At 42.0% G+C, this 22,229-nt stretch overlaps 1 protein-coding gene across 1 annotated transcript in view; it reads left to right on the top strand.

The window, feature by feature from the left end:
• ELP3 (elongator acetyltransferase complex subunit 3) overlaps nt 1–22,229 on the top strand; it is a 157,583-nt gene that overhangs the window by 62,495 nt on the left and 72,859 nt on the right. The window contains exons 8-9 of the mRNA XM_063442001.1: nt 1,714–1,875; nt 17,618–17,744. Of these exons, the coding sequence (XP_063298071.1) occupies nt 1,714–1,875; nt 17,618–17,744 (289 nt within the window). The remainder of the gene's footprint in view (nt 1–1,713; nt 1,876–17,617; nt 17,745–22,229) is intronic.

The following is a 22,229-nucleotide window of genomic DNA, read 5'->3' as shown; positions in this document are numbered from 1 at the left end:
GATAGTCAACTAAGCGTTTGCTTATTAAAAGTACCCTCTCTATGCACATAAATAACATTTAGCGTAATGAAGTAGTTTTGGTGTAGAGATCATGCCCCTGTAGTCTCACTGCTCAATTCTTTTCAGTTTAGGAGTTAAATCACTTTCCTGTTTATGCAGCCCTAGCCACACCTCCCCTGCATGTGACCTATGCAGTCTTCCTACCCACTTCCTGTAAAGAAAGATTTCATGTTTAAACGTCCTTTATTGCAGTCTGTTTAATTTAAAATTGCATATCTCCTGCTCTCTTAATGGCTTGCTAGAGCCTACAGCAGCCACCTTTGTGTAATGAAAAATTAATTAACAGAGAAGGATATAAAAACTTCTAAAGTAAACAAAGTGTGCTGTAAAATGAATCTTTTTTGATGTGGGCTGTGTGAATCACAGTAAGGGGAGGTGTGACTAGTGAGACTGCGGGGGTGGGGGGTAATCTATACACTAAAGCTGCTTCATTAAGCTAAAGTGTTTTTGGTATATAGAGTGTCTCTTTATGCTCAGATGCCTCTTGCACTGAAGAATTTGGTAAATCCCTAAATTATGAGTTGTAAGAGAATAAATCCCACAATCTGAATTGGGAATAAATGTATGCAGAGTACAGATCCACTGAGTAGCATTCGGTAGACATTGCAGGTGACCCACCAGGTTTTTTTAAGTTTTACTTTGAGTAGATTTTCGCAGATAACCATATTGATAGTTGACAAGCTTCCTTCTCCTGAAGTCAGGTTTGATGAAACTAATCCAGAAGAGATCATAGATTTTGAATAATATCAAGTCCTATGTTTAAAAAATGTCTGCAAAATGTTCACAGTCTAATAGATAGAATAGAATACCACTAAGTCTGTGGGCAGAGAGGTGTGTACAAACAATTAATTTACATCAGGGGCGAGTGAATACTTGAATTAAATTTACAAGTAATTGGTGGTAAACACGTTTTGTTTACAACGTAAAGGAAGTATGCTATAGAAAGAAAAGCAAAAATGATATGTCTAATTTGTAATGACTATATAAGTTATGTGCATGAAAAGTGTACAGTATCAATAGCTCTAGAGTAAGGATGTTAATAGGGCATTTTTTTTTTTAAAGGGGGCTCACGAGTAGACTGCTACATACATTGAGTCCTATTTCTAAAGAGGTGGGGGAGAGATTTAAATGTTTGCTACGGCAATGTCTGAAGTGATGTTGGATTTTCCATAAGAATGTGGCAACCTTAAGGAAATCCTGAGACTTGGAGTTAGAAAAGGAACGGACTTCAGATTAAGGTCAACGTAATGTGCCATTTGGTGTACATTGGTGGAATGATTTGTAGACAAGAACGAGGAATCGTCCTCTACACATACAAACGTTGCTATTTGGTAAATGTACTTAATATAAAACAAATGAAATACGTTATTTTTTTTGTCAATTTTGGGAGGTATGCTATCAAGATGGTAGGTGGTGGGGCTGGAATGGCGGTGAGACAGTTCATCGAGCAGCTGACATAAAGGCTCATGCTTGCCCTGCATTAGCCATTTGCAGTGCTAAAATTATTTTGACGGTTCTTAATGATAACTAGTGATTATTTTATGTTATGTTTGTTCTATTTTTGTGGACCTCTTGATGAAGCTATAGAATATTGCTTTTGTTTACACCTGTTACGGCAATGTAATAAATATATTATTTTATCCTCCATTACAGGTTCTCAGAGAGAAGTAATACAAAGTGTGTTGGAATTACCATTGAAACCAGGCCGGATTATTGTCTGAAGCGGCATTTGAGTGATATGTTATCATATGGCTGTACCAGGTTGGAAATTGGGGTACAGAGTGTCTATGAAGACGTGGCTAGAGATACAAATAGGTGAGTAGATACCAAAATGATCGAGCTCCCCAAAACCTATGCTTTGCTATTAGAATGTTATAGCACGTTACCATTTTTGTGTTAAATATAATGACAATGTAATGGAAAGCCATTGATGTGTTCTGCGCTGGCTGGTTTCCAACAGAGGGATTGTGTCATTTTTACTATGTGTTTGTTCAACTGTAATTGTACATTATTATTAATTAATGCAACCACATACATTGTTTTCTTAAAAAATAATGGTCCACAGGATCTCGGCTGAACTGCACTGTGGAAGGAGTTAGCGTTCCTATAAAACCGTACACCCCCTTCTTACCTTTGCCGTAGCATTCAGTTCACCCCACCCACCTCACCCCTCCTTTTTTTTTTTTTTTTTTTTAAAACAATTCTTCCAAGGGGGCTCTTTTTATTACAGGCATACCCTTACGTCGGTTTCAGCACACCCACACTGACTTGCTCCAAGCTCAATGTATTTCACGGTCTCTATGTTACCAACCACAAATAATATATAATATATATATATATATATATAGTTAACAAATTTGAATACAATGCAACCTTTTTGCAGCTTTGCCTGTAATAATTTGAACAAAACATACATAAAAGTCATAATTCTATGTTTTGTCAGCCATTCATATCCTGTATTATATAGTATGATGAATCTAATATAGTGATGTGTTTTTTGTGGAATTGAGGACACGCATTAGAACATCTCTGTGTTCTGCAGCAGGACGAGAAACATGTTGCTTCAGGCTTTGTCGGACCCCTTTTCATCAAGTTAAAGAGATCCATGGACCGATCTTTGTAGACCTGTCTGTAAAGCATACAGTCTTTTAAAAAACTGCCAATAAACAACTGAATTTGTGTGGGTGTGGAGATACTACAGATAATTTTACTGCCACGAGGCTAGCAAAATCTAATCAATAAATCTTTTAACTATAAGAATGGTAATCCCTTCTCATGACCTCTATTATATATCTGTCCTTGAAATAGTCCTCCGAGCCGCTGTTCTGGGGAGTTGGCACTTAATGCAAACGTTGGGACAATTTACTATAGTAAAAAAAAAAAACCAAAAAAACACATCCTTTTCCAAGGCATGGTTTAAATGCTGCTGTAACAATCGAGCACTAAACATACGTCCTTATCCCAGCTTATACACATCTAGAAATGGAGCCTCTGGGTACGGCACTGACAAGACGCCATGCTGAAGCATGAAGCAGAGATATATATTTGTTTTAAGTAAATTTATCAAGCGATACCATGTAACGGTGTCATTTTCTAGATGCCATTTCAGTTTGATAAATGCAGAATCAGAACGTGAATGCGTAGACAGAATAACATATTCCCGCTCTTACTTTAAGAATGGTTAGGAAATTACTTATGAAGATTAGTAAACCCTAAGGTGAAACTCCCTTGTACCATCACTGATCTAGGCAGGGGTGTACTATACTCTATTGCTAAGTGAAATGTACTATTTTATGCTATTAGATCATTATACATGGAAATCCTGACACATTCTGCACAGTTTGAGGTTCTTATTGTGACAACTACCGAGTCAGCTCCACTGGAAGTTTGGTCAGATTATTTTTTATCTACTAAAAAATAGGTGAACTGAGTGATATACGTCCACTCATGTAAAACTAGTGGATTTCTAAAATGAATGACCACTTTCCTTTTAACAATAAGGGGACAATATAGATCTTTACAGGATATACTATGAAAGAGTGAAATATGCACAATCGTGTAATAACCCCAAAACAGAGGGATATGTGTGGTGGGTAATGGATGCACTCACATGAAGCAGAGCCTAACGAGGATAATCACACCAACTGTGGTAAATAATGGCAACACCAGGGACTCTTCCATATCCAATGCAGGAGACCTTGAATAGAGAAATAAAGCGGAAAAGGAGCACCATTTAGAGTTCAATCACTTTTATTTCTGTTTATGCAGCCATAGCCACACCTCTCCTGTCAAAAAAAAAAAAAGGAAAGGTTTTTTTTTTTTTTTTTTTAAACAGATCTTACAGCACATTGTGTTTACTTTAGAAGTTTTAATCTTCTACTTAATAGCGCACAGGAGGCTGCTGTAGACTCAAGCAGGCTATTAACAGCAGGAGATCATACATTCTAAATTTAACAGACTGTACAATAAAGGAAATGTAATCTTTAGGGGAGTCTTTAGAAGACGTGTTAGGAAGGCTGTGTAAGTCAGATGCAGGGAGGTGTGACTACAGCTGTTTAAACAAAGTAATTTATCTCAAAAATGGCAAAGAAAGCAGGGGCATAATCTATAAACCATTACTGCCTCATTCAGCTAAGGTTGTTTTGATGCTTGGACTTCTGCATTAACTGATTTGGAAGTAAATCTTCTGCCTTATCTCCGACTGATCGGGCTTCAGGTGCTAGAAAACTGATTTAAAAGAAAACAGATGAAGTAGCAAAGAACACAGGCGACACTCCAAGGTCTAAGATGGGTTGCACTTATCTGTGAGGAGAATTACCCTCTTATAAACACAACCATCTTAGACCTTGGAGTGTCTCCTGTGTTCTTTGCTACTTCATTTGACTTCGACAGATTGCGGTGTCTGCTGCCTTCACAGGGCACCTCCCAGGTAGATGGCTGGATGATGGAGCAGAACCTGAGTGCGGGGTGAATTCTTTCTTTTAAAAGAAAACCGAGAGACCGTCTGTCTCATTGCACCATAGCCACTATAATGAGTTGTAATGGTTACAGTACAAAGAGAGTCCATTAAATTGTTTTTCTATCTCAAATTTCATCTATTCAATAATTGCAGATTATGGCAATATTGTGCAGCAAAGAAAACTGATCTCGTATCTTGTCCATCAAATTGTTCAATCATTTTCACTTCGTTTCTACACAGATGGTACATTTGTTCATCCAGCCAAGTTTTGTGACATTTTCAGTGATTGTATCTTTTTCTTTTCCTCTTTTTACTTTTCTTTTCTTCAGCAAGTTCGGCTTGAGTATATTAAGTGCCACTTAGTCAAACTGATAAAAAGAATTGAATGCTCTTTGTCATGAATTAGCCTCTTTAATAGTTGTCGTGACACTAGAAGTCCATGAAGTATGGCCATTACTGACCGCTCTCTGGTAAAACTTGATTATATCTCTGCTCCAAAAATAATCTCAGGTTTTCTCTCTGATAGGGACAACTGTGAGCATCTTCATTTAGAAAGGTGGAAATTTCTTTCTTAATGTCAAGCACTCCTCTACTAAATTGTAGGACAAGGATAAAAAGATACAAAAGAATAAAATATTAAGTTCTCTCATCAAGCTTTTGGAGTAATGCAGATATATAACTTTTGAATGCCGGGTGCACCTGTGATATCCTTTATAAAACGGTTACTTGTCGAGTGTGTAATTAACAATTGCCCGTCAGTCACAATAATTAATTCTACGCTAACATTGTGACCATGTAGCATTGGAAGAAAAGTTTTTTGTATGGTAATTAAACTGCAAACTGCTGCAGTAAATCCCAGGGATTATCAAATGAATCATAAAAAACACAATCAGACTAATTGTCACTCACACAGCACTGTGTATCATCAGACTGAGTGTCACTCACACACACACACAGCCCTGTGTATCATCAGACTGACTGTCACTCACAAACACAGCACTGTCTATCATCAGACTGACTGTCACTCACAAACACAGCACTGTCTATCATCAGACTGACTGTCACTCACACACACAGCACTGTCTATCATCAGACTGACTGTCACTCACACACACAGCACTGTCTATCATCAGACTGACTGTCACTCACACACACAGCACTGTCTATCATCAGACTGACTGTCACTCACACACACAGCACTGTGTATGATCAGACTGACTGTCACTCACACACACAGCACTGTCTATCATCAGACTGACTGTCACTCACACACACAGCACTGTCTATCATCAGACTGACTGTCACTCACACAGCACTGTGTATCATCAGACTGTCACTCACACAGCACTGTGTATCATCAGACTGACTGTCACTCACACAGCACTGTATATCATCAGACTGACTGTCACTCACACAGCCCTGTGTATCATCAGACTGACTGTCACTCACACAGCCCTGTGTATCATCAGACTGACTGTCACTCACACAGCCCTGTGTATCATCAGACTGACTGTCACTCACACACACAGCACTGTCTATCATCAGACTGACTGTCACTCACACACACAGCACTGTCTATCATCAGACTGACTGTCACTCACACACACAGCACTGTCTATCATCAGACTGACTGTCACTCACACACACAGCACTGTCTATCATCAGACTGACTGTCACTCACACACACAGCACTGTCTATCATCAGACTGACTGTCACTCACACACACAGCACTGTCTATCATCAGACTGACTGTCACTCACACACACAGCACTGTGTATCATCAAACTGACTGTCACTCACTCACACAGCACTGTGTATCATCAGACTGTCACTCACACAGCACTGTGTATCATCAGACTGACTGTCACTCACACAGCACTGTGTATCATCAGACTGACTGTCACTCACACATCACTGTGTATCATCAGACTGACTGTCACTCACACACAGCCCTGTGTATCATCAGACTGACTGTCACTCACACAGCCCTGTGTATCATCAGACTGACTGTCACTCACACACACAGCACTGTCTATCATCAGACTGACTGTCACTCACACAGCACTGTGTATCATCAGACTCACTGTCACTCACACACACAGCACTGTGTATCATCAGACTGACTGTCACTCACACAGCACTGTGTATCATCAGACTGACTGTCACTCACACAGCACTGTCTATCATCAGACTGACTGTCACTCACACAGCACTGTGTATCATCAGACTGTCACTCACACAGCCCTGTGTATCATCAGACTGACTGTCACTCACTCACACAGCCCTGTGTATCATCAGACTGACTGTCACTCACACACACAGCACTGTCTATCATCAGACTGACTGTCACTCACAAACACAGCACTGTCTATCATCAGACTGACTGCCACTCACACACACAGCACTGTCTATCATCAGACTGACTGTCACTCACACACACAGCACTGTCTATCATCAGACTGACTGTCACTCACACACACAGCACTGTCTATCATCAGACTGACTGTCACTCACACACACAGCACTGTCTATCATCAGACTGACTGTCACTCACAAACACAGCACTGTCTATCATCAGACTGACTGTCACTCACACAGCACTGTGTATCATCAGACTGACTGTCACTCACACAGCACTGTGTATCATCAGACTGACTGTCACTCACACACACAGCACTGTCTATCATCAGACTGACTGTCACTCACACAGCACTGTCTATCATCAGACTGACTGTCACTCACACAGCACTGTGTATCATCAGACTGACTGTCACTCACACATCACTGTGTATCATCAGACTGACTGTCACTCACACAGCCCTGTTGATCATCAGACTGACTGTCACTCACACACACAGCACTGTCTATCATCAGACTGACTGTCACTCACACAGCACTGTCTATCATCAGACTGACTGTCACTCACACAGCACTGTGTATCATCAGACTGACTGTCACTCACACATCACTGTGTATCATCAGACTGACTGTCACTCACACAGCCCTGTTGATCATCAGACTGACTGTCACTCACACATACAGCACTGTGTATCATCAGTCTGACTGTCACTCACACAGCCCGGTGTATCATCACACTGACTGTCACTCACACAGCCCGGTGTATCATCACACTGACTGTCACTCACACATCACTGTGTATCATCAGACTGACTGTCACTCACACACACAGCACTGTGTATCATCAGTCTGACTGTCACTCACACAGCCCGGTGTATCATCACACTGACTGTCACTCACACAGCACGGTGTATCATTGTGTCGCTCACTCTTCAAGCCTATACTGTGGGCAATAGAAAATATATTTGAGCAAGTGGGATTGTGCAAGTCTCCTCCCTTACAGATATTTTCCAAATTCCACCCCCGGGAGAGTTCCTGTGTAATGCCCTGCACTCTTGGCATACTTACCCAGCAACAGATTAAAGTTACCACCTACCCTGTTGTGGGCATAAGAAATATCTTTAAGCGGACACTATAGTCATCAGAACAACTATAGCTTAATGTAGTTATTCCGGTGAGTATAATCATTATATGCAGGTATTTTTATGCAAACCCTGCCTTTCCAGAGTGTTTTTTGGTTGGTGTGCGTATAGTGGATGCAGTGTGCGTATAGTGAATGCAGTGTGTGTGTAGTATGTGTGTATATATATAATGAATGCACAGTGTGTAGTGTGTGTATGTAATGAATGCTTAGTGTGTGTTTGTGTAGTGTGTATGTAATGAATGCTTAGTGTGTGTTTGTGTAGTGTGTATGTAATGAATGCTTAGTGTGTGTGTTTGTGTAGTGTGTGTGTGTGTTTGTGTAGTGTGTGTATGTAATGAATGCCGAGTGTGTGTGTTTGTGTAGTGTGTGTATGTAATGAATGCCGTGTGTGTGTTTGTATAGTGTGTGTATATAATGAATGCAGAGTGTGTATGTTTGTGTAGTGTGTGTGTGTTTGTTTCTGTAGGTATGTAATTTGTGTAAAATGGGGTTGGGGAGGCATTTTTGTTAATTACATTTTTTAAATATAAAAAAAAATGTATTCCCCCCTCCGTCTTTGTTACCTGGCCAGGAAGGGAGGCTATGGCTTTCCCTGGTGGTCCGGTGGCATGGACTGTGCAGTGAGGGCCCCGCAAGCGCTTACTTACCTTCCCAGCAGCTCCCTTCAGCTCCCCAGTGTAAATCTTGCGGCCTGTGTGCCGCACGGAGCGTTACCATGGTAACCTGTGACAACTCTCTGACGGCCGCGGGACTCGCAAGATTTACACAGGGGAGCTGCTGGGAAGGTAACTAAGCACTTGCGAGGCCCCCCAGATCCGCCGGGCTCGTCATGGGCCCGGCGGTCCTGGTATGTACTATCGGCAATATCGGTATCTTTATTGGCCGATACCGATATTGCCGAAAATAACGAACATCGGCCGATAATCCGTCGATCCCTACTCTGCAAGATGTGAGATTCTACACTTGAAAAGCCTGAATGTCTGGCTTCAGCCATATGTCCTGTATCTCTTTGATATGTTAATGGACATTAGCCTTGTTCCAGTATTATATCCAAAGGAAAAAAAATCTATATTTACCCACAGAATAATAATTAAGCCTCATTTTTGTTTTATTTGGAATGTGACAAGCACAGTCTTCTAATCAAGCCGAAACAGAAGTGGCATATTGGGTCGCAAGTAAGAAGTGTGACATGTCTTTGAAATGGTAAAATAATAACACATTTGTAGATGCAATTATTATTTCTGTGGCAGGTACATAAGAGAAAATAGAACCATATGTTTCCATTTGGATTGATGTGGGTCTAGACACAAAGGGTGTGGTCACTTAGTATCTCTGTGGATACGCTTTAACTCCACTTAAGGGCGAGGCTTGGCAATCCACAGGGTATATCTCTAATGATCCTGAAGGGTGCATGTACTCGCTTGGGGCCAGAATCTAATTCTAAGTGAGTCACCATCTTTCCTACCAGAGACAGAAGGTTTACTTTGAAAAATTGAGTAAGTAATTAGGACTTCTGTTATTTCCTCCCTTTTGTTTATATCTGTTGTTGGTGTAAATAATTGTATGCACTGTGACTATTTTTTGCTCATAATAAATATTCCTTTATTAAAGGAGCACTATAGTGCCAAGCAAACTAATTTTCCTGGCACCATAGGGTCATTTGGTCCCCCCAACCCTCAGGGCTCCCCTCCCGCTGGGCTGAAGTGGTTAAAACCCCTTCAGCCACTTACCTTTCTCCAGCGCCAGGCTCCCTCCGTGCTGGGGAACTCTCCACCCCCTGCCGACGTCAGATCCGCATGCGCGGCAAGAGCCGCACGCGCATTCAAACCGCCAGTAGGAAAGCATTACTCAATGCTTTCCTATGGACGTCCAGCGTCTTCTCACTGTGATTTTCACAGTGAGAATCACGGAAGCGCCTCCAGGGGCTGTCAGTGAGCCACTAGAGGCTGGATTAACCCTCAGTGAAACATAGCAGTTTCTCTGAAACTGCTGTTTTCAGCTGCAGGGTTAATCCTAGGGGGGGGAGGGGGGGGACCTGCCATCCAGACCACTTCATTGAGCTGAAGTGGTCTGGGTGCCTATAATGGTCCTTTAAGTTCTACCTTTGTCTGGTAAAGAATCACGTTACCTGAATAGACTAATTAGTATTTTTGCAATTCCTCAAATATTGGGCTAAGTTGTATTTGGTGGGTTTTTATTATTGATTTACCGGGGGGACCAAGGCAACCCATTTATAAATTGTCTTGGTGGTGGCAGCGTTGAAATAGTAATAGTTAAATTATTATGCTGAAGTGTGGGTGGTGTTACGTGGGATTTTATCATTAGACAAATAGTGAACTTTAACCCATACACCACCACAACTACGTCACGCAAACTACTGAAGTAGGGTGCGCTCACGACAGGCAACACTGCCGTTCAGCGTCTCCACGCACTGCATGGAGACGCTGAATTTTCCTCATAGAGATGCATTGGTTCAATGCATCTCTATGAGGAGGTGATGATTGGCCCCGCCCCTTTGCCGATTTTATCCAATCCATTGGAAACCATTGACAATACTGATGATGTTGCCAAGGGGGCGGGGCCAGTGAAATAATGTGAGTTTTAAACGGGACCAAGGGGGGGCAAGCCACCTAAATGATGGGTTTAGCACTCTAGGGTCCGGAATACATGTTTGTGTTCCTGACCCTCTAGTGTTCCTTTAATAAGCCTTTTATTTTAATTATAAGCATTCCCATACTCCTCCTTCCTCCTCTTCCATCCATCATACAGAACCCAGAAATAATACCTTCTGCACAATGCAATTGCCATTTTTTTTTTTTTTTTTATAAATAATTAAAGCACAACGACTATATATCCTAACAGGTGGCGGCAGTTAGTATGAAAAGGTATTGTTCTGTTTTAACCGGACCATGCCACGGTCTTTTTTCCTTTCACTGCTTTCTAGAACAAATTCAGATCTGTTTTTATTTTATTTTTGTAATCTTTATTTTGCTTTAATTAAGCTGTGTATGGAATTAGTCAGATTGAAGGAATCAAATTGATGCTGCAGCACTGTCTGATTGGAAATAGCCTAAAAGTAGAATTAAATTGCACATAGTGAGCTCTTGTATTTTTTTGTTTTTAGGTTCAGCAGCAATATGCAACATCTAAATCTGTAATAATAGCCCCATTACCCCAACGTCAATTAATACTCCACTACATGTCTTATGTCAGGTGCCAAAGAGGGACCCTGTCATTTCAGGATTTGTGACTTGGGGGCTTTTATGAAAAAAGCAGTTTAGTGCAAAACTAATAATCTAACTCGTGTTAACTCCTAAAACACTTTTATTGCTGGGAAAACACTGCCATACACTCATACACATCCACCGTGTGGATCCCAGAAAACGGGGAACAAAGGAATTTGTACCTTAAAGGGAAACTCTAAGTATCAGAACCAAAGCTTAATATAGTGGTTCTGGTACAAAGTGAATGTCCCTACAGATTCAACAATGAGAACAGTCGGTGATTACATTTCATTCTAGGGACACCTCTTCTGGATGTCACTCAGCCTGCCACTAGAAGCCCTTCCTGTTGCAGTCTTGCAATCTTTACAGGACTGACATTTAACCTCTTCACACTCTGTATGAAGATGCCAAACTCTCGCTATGGAAATGCATTGAGCATATGCATCTCTACGAGGAAATGCTGATTGGCGCAGCATGGCTGCCCCCCAATGCGTCTTTATGGGGGAAGTACTGGATTGGCTGAGATCATACGTAGCAAGGGACATAAGGGTAGCAAACCCTTATTAAACTTTTATTATGGTGGGATAATCTAAAGAATTAGGAAATCACTCTAACATTAGAAAAATATGTTTGTATTTCTAGCTTTAGAGTGTTCCTTTTTTAAAATGTTTCTGTCCTCCTAAAGAGGGATGTTTGGGTCCTGTTTACCAGTAATGGGACAATTTTGCAATTATTTGCCGTCTTACCTGGGTGTCTGCCCGGCACCGAATGGCCTCTATGATGGGTGACGTGCATCGAGCTTCAGCAGAGCTGCCGAAGCCGGATGAAGATCATGCCAATCGTTCATTGGTTAAGAGTGTCAGCTGACTCTCAGCCAATAAATGCAGTTCTGTCCATATAAACATGCAGAGAATTGATGTTAGCCCCCCCTAGAAGTCTTGTTCTGTGCTAGCTGATGATGCCCCAGTAAGGTGGCCAGAGATGAAGTTACACCTCTAATGCTAATATCTGTATGTTCAGTGTTTCATTGCAAAATGATGCACATAATGACTACAGGCACCATGACCACTTTAAATTACTGTTTGGAGATGACCAATGGCGGCACACTGCCCAGGCACATAAAGCATGGTGGCGAATGGTGAGCAATGGCAGCACACTGCCCAGGCACATAAAGCATGGTGGCGAATGGTGAGCAATGGCAGCACACTGCCCAGGCACATAAAGCATTCTGGCGAACGATGACCAATGGCACACACTGCCCAGGCACATAAAGCATGGTGGCGAATGGTGAGCAATGGCAGCACACTGCCCAGGCACATAAAGCATGGTGGCGAATGGTGAGCAATGGCAGCACACTGCCCAGGCACATAAAGCATTCTGGCGAACGATGACCAATGGCACACACTGCCCAGGCACATAAAGCATTCTGGCGAACGATAACCAATGGCACACACTGCCCGGGCACATAAAGCATGGTGGCGAATGGTGAGCAATGGCAGCACACTGCCCAGGCACATAAAGCATTCTGGCGAAAGATGACCAATGGCGCACACTGCCCAGGCACATAAAGCATTCTGGCGAACGATAACCAATGGCACACACTGCCAGGGCACATAAAGCATGGTGGCGAACGATGACTAAGAGCGCCACTCTGCCTTTGCACATATAGCATGCTGGCGACAGATGACCAATGGTGGCACAATGCCCCCACTTGTCCAGTGTCGCCCAAGTCCTTCTTTCAGCTCGTCGTCATGAAAGGTTCCACCCCTGCAGTGAAAAAGAGAAGTCACTGGAGGAGAATTAGGCTGAGGGACACTTGACCTCAGCAGCGGAACAGAAAACATATAATATAAATATAATTAATTATTTATTAATTTTTTTAAATATATTTAAGGCCGGGGAATGCAAGGGTTACTCCATCTAAAATCAATGTTTTATAAGAACACCGTTTCTTTTGTTTGGAGTAACCCTTTAAACCCTTCTTGTTCATACTCTTGCTGTAATCACAGCTTGGCAAGTAACTGTATCCTTGACATTCAAGAAATATATATATTTTTTTACTTAGAACTGTCGATGTGGTGTCTAAACACACGCATCCTCTCAATAAATACCAGCACATCCAGACCGCCACCGTTTTAAGATAATCAGCTGGTGGGCGAGAGAGAGAAACTTCTTTTACTTTACGTTTAAACACTGAGACAATCTGGAATAAGTGCTGACAATAATTGCTTTGTGGAGGCTGTGAGTGTCATTAAAAGCGCCTTTATTTTAATGTTCGGCAGATAATGTAAGTGTGGGGAGGGTGATAATGTCCATCGGCCATAGCAATCAATGTCCTGTAGTTTTGCGTGTGTTAGCATTTTGTAGGTATTTATATACCAGAACTGTTTAAATCCTTATTGGAAGAAAATAAGAATCAAATGATTTTTTTTAATATAATGTACATGTAATTGTTCTTTTTAAGAGGTGCAATCTTTCGAGAAACTTCAAATAACAGAGGGAGGGGGGAGTACAATGTTTTGGATCCTCCATAAATCAATAAAAATGCTTCTGAATATTACTTTTGTACTGATGACTTATAGAGTCATTATTTAAACTTAGAATCCTCTCATATTAAATCCAAACGGCTAAACTGAGGCAAAAATAGGAGATTTGGCGAATTGTTCCAGATCGGCTATTTTTGCCTCAGTTTTTAAATTTGGATTTGATTTGTGAAAATTCTGAGTTTTATTATAACCCTGGTTGCCTGTTATGGTATAATTGCCTGGCATTCAGACAAACTCACAAGAACAAACAGTCAAACCAGTGTTGCAATATAAGGCTATACTTTGAAACTAAACCCCCATTTTTAAAAATCTATGATGGATGGTTTGAGAAAACAAGTAAGCTAGTTTAGAATGAAATATTCAGCATTTTGTATAATATCTACCTGTGCTACTCACGAAAAAGTACTGAGAGTTGTAGTCCAACTGCTTGATTGCAAAGCAAAGGGGACGCCCTCGCTTCCCCCCCAACCGGCCGGGGCGGGGGACACCCCCGGCCACATGGCGGCGGCACACTCCAGGGCGGAAGATACCGCGTGGGGTCGGAGCTGACCGCCTGTACGGGCAAAGGCGACCGAAATGGAGCCCGCCCGAAGACCTACTCCGAACAGAGAAACACCAGAGGGGGCTGCCACGGGCGGCTCACACGGGCCCTGGCAGAGCCGAGCGCCCAACGGATCCCCTGTGTGGCGTCCCCAGCTGCGGGAGAGGTGGATACCCGGGCCTCTGGGTCAGGGAGGTCCCCGGAGGGCCCTGTCCCCGACGCTGTGAGCCCGGTGGGGCGGGACCGCACCAACCTCCCGACGGACCGGTGGTCGAGAGGGCTGGGCACCAGCTCCAAATATGTGGCCGGCACCGGGTGAGACACAGGAGTATACACCTCAAAGGGCCCACGTGGAGTTGGGGAGGTGCAGGGAGCAGACGACCGGAGGACTTTTGTGGTGGGGTCCAACGGACAGCTCGTGCTCCTGAGTGCCCACAATCCTGCGGAGGGCCAGACCGGCGAGCAGGGATCGGCATGGGGGTGATGGAAGGAGGCCTGGCGACCCAGGGACAGTGTGATAGCAATGCCATGGAGGCTCCCCCCAGACGCTATAACGCTCTCTCCAGTGCAGTGACTCCAATCCACATATTGAACTGACCCAGTTAGACTGCATAATGGTCCTGCCGTTTTATAATTCACATTTATTATTTTTTTTTTCTTTCCTTTATTACTTTTAACATTTATGATTGCTGCGAAAAATTTCTTACTCTGTCCCGCAGAAATTGTTTAAGTTGCCAAGTTGCTAGCGGCTAATGCACAAATTGTTTTGCTTAAACCAACTAAACAGCTCCTACAGGGGCCAAAGTTTACTGTTAATCGTTACACTATAATGGCAGTGCATGACCAGACCAAAACGCAATGCTTCAGCTTTGATAAATCCGCCTGTGCAGGCGATACTATGTGTACCTTTTTCTGTGCTAAAATTTGCGGCTCTACGTAGGCGAACACCGGCTTTACTAAAATCAAATATGGACAAGTAAACTCTAGGCTAGCATGCATAAGAACTTAACGTTTTTAATATTGCTTACTTAAATAGCCAAGTTGCTGCATTGGGTGGCGAATATTGACAAGCTTAAATCCAGGCTTAGAACTGTCCTTACTCAGTGGGACATGTATATAAGTTACCAGCCTTGACGATTATACACTCATTTTCAGGCTTGCCTATCCTGTAATTAACTAACCGCTGCTTTAATGTATGCGTCCACTATGCACCACTATACTGGGCGCTGCCACACAACAGACAGCGATGACTCCTCGTTGCCTCCTGACAGCAGCCCAGTATGGTGCGTCAGTCAAGTACACGCTACCTATGCTGTAATACCTGCATGAGCTAAAGTTTTAGCATTTTTAATCAGGAGCCCAATTATTTATACAGGCGCTTTTACTATAAGGATGCATAGGCGCAATTATCCAGACGCGCAGCACCACACTTTAGTTTTTCCCGGCATTCAGTCTGTCAATCCGCAACACACATATCCACTCCCTTTACATGTTGCGCCCATCTTGTGTACATGAGAGGTCACGCAAGCCTCAGCGAAGGCACCCAAGGGCTTCTCACGTTGACCTGCCCGATACATGTAGTGCATTCTACACTGCATAAAATTAGCAATAACATCACTAGACAAGGTGCATCGCAGGTCAGCGGCTCAGAATTTATAAGCATGGAACATACAGATGACTGATATTGTGTGGTACAACTGTATTTAGCCTCTGCGCAGGCACATATGCAACTATTATTTTCCTTCACTTAAGTGCTCACTAAGAATTGACCTGGACTATTGATTGCTTTACTTAAGGTAGGCCTGTTAATGCCATAATATACATACCTCAGTCAAGACTTAGTCGATAATCATTCTTTTTTTTTTTTTTTTTTTTATTCCCTTTTTTTTTTTTTTTTTTTATAAAAAATATTTTTATAATTTTTTTTTTCATGATGTGAAATTCCACACCAACAACCTTGCCCGAGAAATGAGCCAGATAAATGTTATCAATTGCCTTTATACTGCTATAACTGTTGGAACACAGCACTTAAACGCTGCTTTCTATGTTTGATTTAAGTTCAGATTTATAAATACCTGTAAAGTTTATGCACGTTTAATATACATTAGGACATGATAACTGAGCATTATTCGCTTCTGATATAATGTAAAGTGATAATTGGCCTCTGCGCAGGCCCATGTACATTACTAATCCTTCTGAATAATATGCCTCTGCGCAGGCAACATTGCACTCAACTTCACCCTTGAGAGGTTTTTGCCGTTATTTTGTGAGCACAATAAAAAACATTTAAAACAAAGCAAAGGGGACTTTACGGTCTTCATCGTCCTTGTCTGAGTGTAATGAGACTTGTAGTCCACACGTCGTTTAGTTAGTGCATGCGTCTGTTGGCATGTATTTACTCTACAGCTGTTAGTTAGTTACCAGACACTCAAAGATCGACTCTAGAAAATGATTGTAAATATTGATCTGGTAAAAGCCAGTTAAGATGACGATCATCCTTAATGAGTTTTTCTGTTTACGTGCTCTGTGCTTTCTGTGTACCCTCAAAGAGGTTAGAGGAAAGGATTGAGCCAAGTACTGCATTTACTGTGTGTACTCTACGTGCCGAAGACCACATTAACCTCCTTCTCACCTGGTGGCAAAGGTGATTGATCCTGGTCACATACCCATAACCCTTTGTAATCTGCCCAGCATGTGGGCCATGTCAATAACAATTGTGTTTTAGGGACCTTAAATATGAGCATTGACAATGTAACCCAAAAACCATGACGAAACTGGATTTTGGGAGCCCTCGGACCCAGTATGTTGGTTACACACATTGTTTGCATGTTTCATATTGTGGCCGGAGAATGCAACATATCATGTACATTTTCTGAATTCTTGATTTGCTTTGTAACCACTGACCATGATATGTGTCATGCAAAAGTAAAGAATTTAATAAAAAAAACTAAACATGTTTTATTTTGGGAGATGGAATGTCAATTCCGAAATTAAAACATTTTATCAAATAAGACATGCCATTATTTTCAGCAACTGAGGTTTTTTGTTTTTTTTAGGGGGAAACATTAAGCAGAATACAGAATATTGAACATTAAGCAGTTGCATATTCTGTAGGTTGGTGATAGTGTTTTAGAAGTACCACTCTCCTGCTACTCAGCCAGTCCAGTCACTCTCCTAGGATGATAGCGAGCATACAATTCCATCGCTTAGTCATTACTGCAATTTATATATAGATATTTTCTCCTGTCTGCATTTTATTCATTAATTCTGATTCATTCCTGTAGGGGGCACACTGTCAAAGCTGTGTGTGAGTCTTTCCACCTGTCCAAGGACGCAGGCTTTAAAGTCGTATCACATATGATGCCAGATCTGCCCAACGTAGGCCTAGAACGGGATATTGAGCAGTTCATTGTAAGTATTCATACCAAGTCTTTTACTTCATAACAAGCAAAATTCCTAAATGTATAAATGCTGGTTTGTTAATGTTCCTTCATTTTGTTGAAAATTGTTTTGCTCCGTAAACTCACCATTTCCACTCCGAAATATACAGCATTTTCGTTTTTCTCCAAAAATACAGCTCTCTGTGAAATTATCCTCGAACATGGATTTTCCCGAGAGGCTACATAGCTGGGCATTAGGGGCTGTTCTAGTTAAAGGAACACTCTGCAGCTCATTTGTTTGTCAAACTTCTCCAATATGGTTTGATAGGCTGAGGGTGCCAGTGGCAGGTTAATCCAGCACACAGGCAATCCCTGTTGTCCAGATTTGAAGATATTGATGTAAATTCATTGTCCATGTGGATGGGGAGAGGTTAGTCTCTGGGTGTCAGGGAAAACACCTGTTTTTTGGTTAACTACTCATGAACAGTTTGACAAAGTATTTTTATTATTTATAAAATGCCAACAAATTCTGCAGCGCTGTACAATAGGTGGACTAACAGACAAGTATTTAAACTATCTATATGTAAGTATCCCTTTAAACACCACAAATAAGTGCCTATAAGAGATAAAAACAATTACTGCACTTACCTTTCGTATACAGCTTCCCACGATCACTTCCCTGTGAGTGATCTTCACGTGAAATAGAGATAACAAGAACAAGTGGGTGACAGTTGTATACCTAAAAAAAAATTAAATAAACCGGACATAGTGCAACATAGTATATAAAAATATTTCACTGCTGTAATGATTGCACTCAGAGACATCAATGGAGTACGCGTATGTCACAAAATACTCCCCTGTATTGGTGTCTGATCCAGAACTCCTCTTAGTATTCCATTCACTCGAGCAGGTATCAGGAACACAATAGGTAGGTAGTGTAAACAATAAATGAAAATACAATAAAAAATTAATAAGGTCCTACGCGTTTCGTTCCCTAGTGGGAACTTCCTCAGGGACCAAAAATGTATGTAAAATTAATAACAAATGCCAAACAATTCATCAGCCTACCCATCCCTCAGTCCCTTGATCTTAAATAGGGTGAATCACGATAGCCATCGGCTGTGTTGGGGCGCATCGCCCTTCAATGTATCCAATCCTTTTGTGTCCTTGCTGACTGGCAGTTGTAAATAGCCATTCCTCCAACTTGTCTCCAGCTGTTCGCAATTTTCGGCTATTTAGAAATTTCCGCCGACGCTATCTTTCTTTTCTATGCTTCCACCTACGGGATATTTGCGTTCCACGTGGTACTTCCTACTTGCGGATCAGATCGCACTTCTGTGCATTTCATTATAAGGTCCATTCATTTGAATGTAAATTATTGCTCGATTCTGCTTATAAAAAAAATATATTAGTACTTGGACTTCCATACTATGTCCTTTCTCACCTTAATGGTGTTTGAAAATTAATTTTTACATATATACACATCATTTGAAGAGAGAACGTTTTTCATGCCATATATTTCTTTATCAATTCTCTAATGTAATTAGCTCAGTGAACTCCATTTCAGTTAATTGTGTATATTCCATATTGTGGATCTTCTTTTGCATTCTAAATTGTCCCTTAATTAATAACCGCTGCATGCAAAAGATACCGTAACTTTTAAAGTGGAAGTACCACTTTTCTCATATCTAACAACATTTTTATTTAATTAATTCTTGAATGAATTTTTGTTTTTTCTTCTTTCCTGTTCGAGCTTGTAGGTATATTATACATAATTTATATCTGTGATTAAAAAAAAAAAAAAAAAAAAAAAAAAAGGTTTAATTAAATCTAAAAATAGGAGCCATAAATTAATTTAAATATATTCTTTGCTTTACCCATCTATGTAAAAATAGAACCATTTTTTACTCATCAACATTCCATTCTGAGATCTTTAATTCTGATGATTGCCTGCATTTGTTTTATAGGAGTCTATTAGCATTGTTAAACCTTTGCTACCAGTTGCAGTGAACTTGTTACACATTATTTGATTGTTTCAGTAGCTTTATTTCTGTAATTCCTATGAGTCAGCCTCCCCCTCTCCACCAGCCTGCCTGTGTCTCTCCCCTAGTTTGTTTTTAATGGACGTTCCACGCTGAATGATCTGTAGTGCTCTCCACTTCACAGATAAGATAATGAAAGTAATAGTCCTAATAAATCAAACGCTCACTCAGACACGATTAATGGGACTCCCGCTGAACCTGACACATTATTCTGCCCAGTGCGATAAACTCCGATTTTGGTTTTGACGCATCACAAGAAGGATGAGCAGACAATGAGGAGAACACTCATTCATCACTGTTTCCCATGAAGGCGATCGGATTGAGCTCAGAAAACATAAGTCATTTTAAGGAAGCGGTTTACAAGTGGGGAATCCTCCAGTATCTCCCATGGATCTAATGTAATGTCCCTGCTGTACCATGGATATAACGGTTCATTGAGGTCTACAGACCCTGGCGCAGTCTGCTCATTCACTTATCTAAAATCCATGTTACCTGTTGTATGATATTATTGATAGGAGAGCAACCTGTAGTCGTGTAAATGATATGCTACTACATCAAAATTAAGTGTGTGGTCAATATGGGGTTGAATAGAGCTTTGGATTTATTTATTTATGCATTGAGAGTTTTCTCGTTTTCAAATATGTCCTGGGTCCACAAAATATTGCATTGTTACAATAGGGTAAAATAAAATATAAAAACAATATTAATACACAATGTGTATACATAATGAAACATAGAACAGGTAAGAAATATATAATCAACCATGATAGGTGCATTCTGTTTTTAAAATATGTAGAGAGGGATCTCTTAAATAATTTAAAAGCCTGGGGAAGATTTGAAAGTGTGTGGGAGGTCGTTCCAGAATTGTGGTGCTCAGTATGAAAATGAGGATCGGGCGGCTTTCTTTTTTTTTTGAATTCTTTATTTATAGCGTGCAGGGAATTACAATCGAGCATGGTGTGCCACGATAGCACGAACAAGAATACATATTATAGATTTCCATGGCTATTTGAAACAAGACTGCACATTTTATAGTTAAGATAGACAAGTTAAACTAAGCATTTATCATTTTTAAATGGTACATTAGCTGATGTTGAGTATGTCAGTTTACGTGAAGTCGTACATTGGTTGGGTCGTAGTGATAAGATGCATGAGGTATGCCTAGTCAGGATATGCACTTTAAACGATAAAAGAACAAGAATAAAAAACAGGCTTCCAACATTGTAGTAGGCTTGTGGTATGCACGTGAAGTTATGCTTCAGTGTTAAACTAAAGTGTGTACATATGTTTATATAAAACTACAGCTTGGTTAATAGAGTTGCTTAAATGAGTGATGTGCCACCAGGCGGGTTGTGGCATGCTGGGTTATCTTCTGCGCTAATCTGGGTGGTAGGTCTGTCTTGCGCTGTATCTTCAACTGTGGCTTCGGCTGCAGACATGTCCATTAATTGTCAACCACAGCCAAGGTGTCTGCTGTGAAGGCGGTCGGTATGCCTTATATGCCGTCTGTCGTGTGGAGTTGGGGTACCTGTCGCTTTTGGTATCAGGAGTTGTTGGTGAGCGGCATCCCATTCTCCAGCAGAGAAATTACTCTTGGGGCATACCAGAGTCTATAAAGTCCCGAGGACCCACTGCTGGCCCAAGTGTCTGCGGATCTCTGCGATCCCAGTACCCGTCCGGCATGTGAGTATGGGGGTATGGTGCTTTACCGGCCACAGTGACCAGGTGGGGGAACGTGGCGATGAAGTCATCGTTTGGAGGTGACCTTCCCGGGCACTTCTTCAGTGTTGGTCTGTGGGCTGAGAGGTAGGGGACCCCAGAGAGACATTCTCAGCTGAGGCAGGCGCTGGATCAGCTTCTGGGGTTCGCCCTGCAGTGTAAGTGAGCAGCAGAGCCGCTGTTTCCATGTATGGAAGGTGCTTCGCTGTCAGCCATCTTGTTGGAGCCGCATGGCAGTCGGTGACTTTAGGCTGTAAGTCCCCCAGGAGCGCTGCCAATGTGTTGGTTGCCTGGTGGGGACCGGGATAACCCCCGCCGGCCCAGAGGGGGGGGTGAACGGGGCCGGGGGCCCCCCGTGTTGCTGTGGTTCTCAGTGTTCGCCGGGCAGAGAGCGAGGCAGCGGCCGTCCGCCCCACTCGCCTCCCGGGTAGGCCTCAGTCCCCCAAGCCCCGGAGCATCTCACCAGGACCCAGTGCACCCGATATCAGGTGCCCCAGCTGCACCGGGACACTCCAGGGCCCTGTATCGCACGCTTCCAGGGGGTTCCAGGCTGATTGTGGTGGGTAAGTACCCATTTTTAGTTGATTTCCCCTGGAGCTGCAATGCCTTGCAGCCTGCTGGCATGGCCGCCCGGCCCCGCCCCCGATCGGGCGGCTTTCTTTTTGTATTGAGGTAGACTCAGGGCCGGCCGTAGGCATTTAGACGCCCTGTGCGAAAAATCTTCACAGCGCCCCCCCCCCCCATCATCCATGTAT

Source organism: Pelobates fuscus, chromosome 2 (genome assembly GCF_036172605.1).
Source record: "Pelobates fuscus isolate aPelFus1 chromosome 2, aPelFus1.pri, whole genome shotgun sequence".
NCBI classification, from domain to species: Eukaryota; Metazoa; Chordata; class Amphibia; order Anura; family Pelobatidae; genus Pelobates; species Pelobates fuscus.
This window is presented reverse-complemented; position numbering and strand designations above follow the sequence as displayed.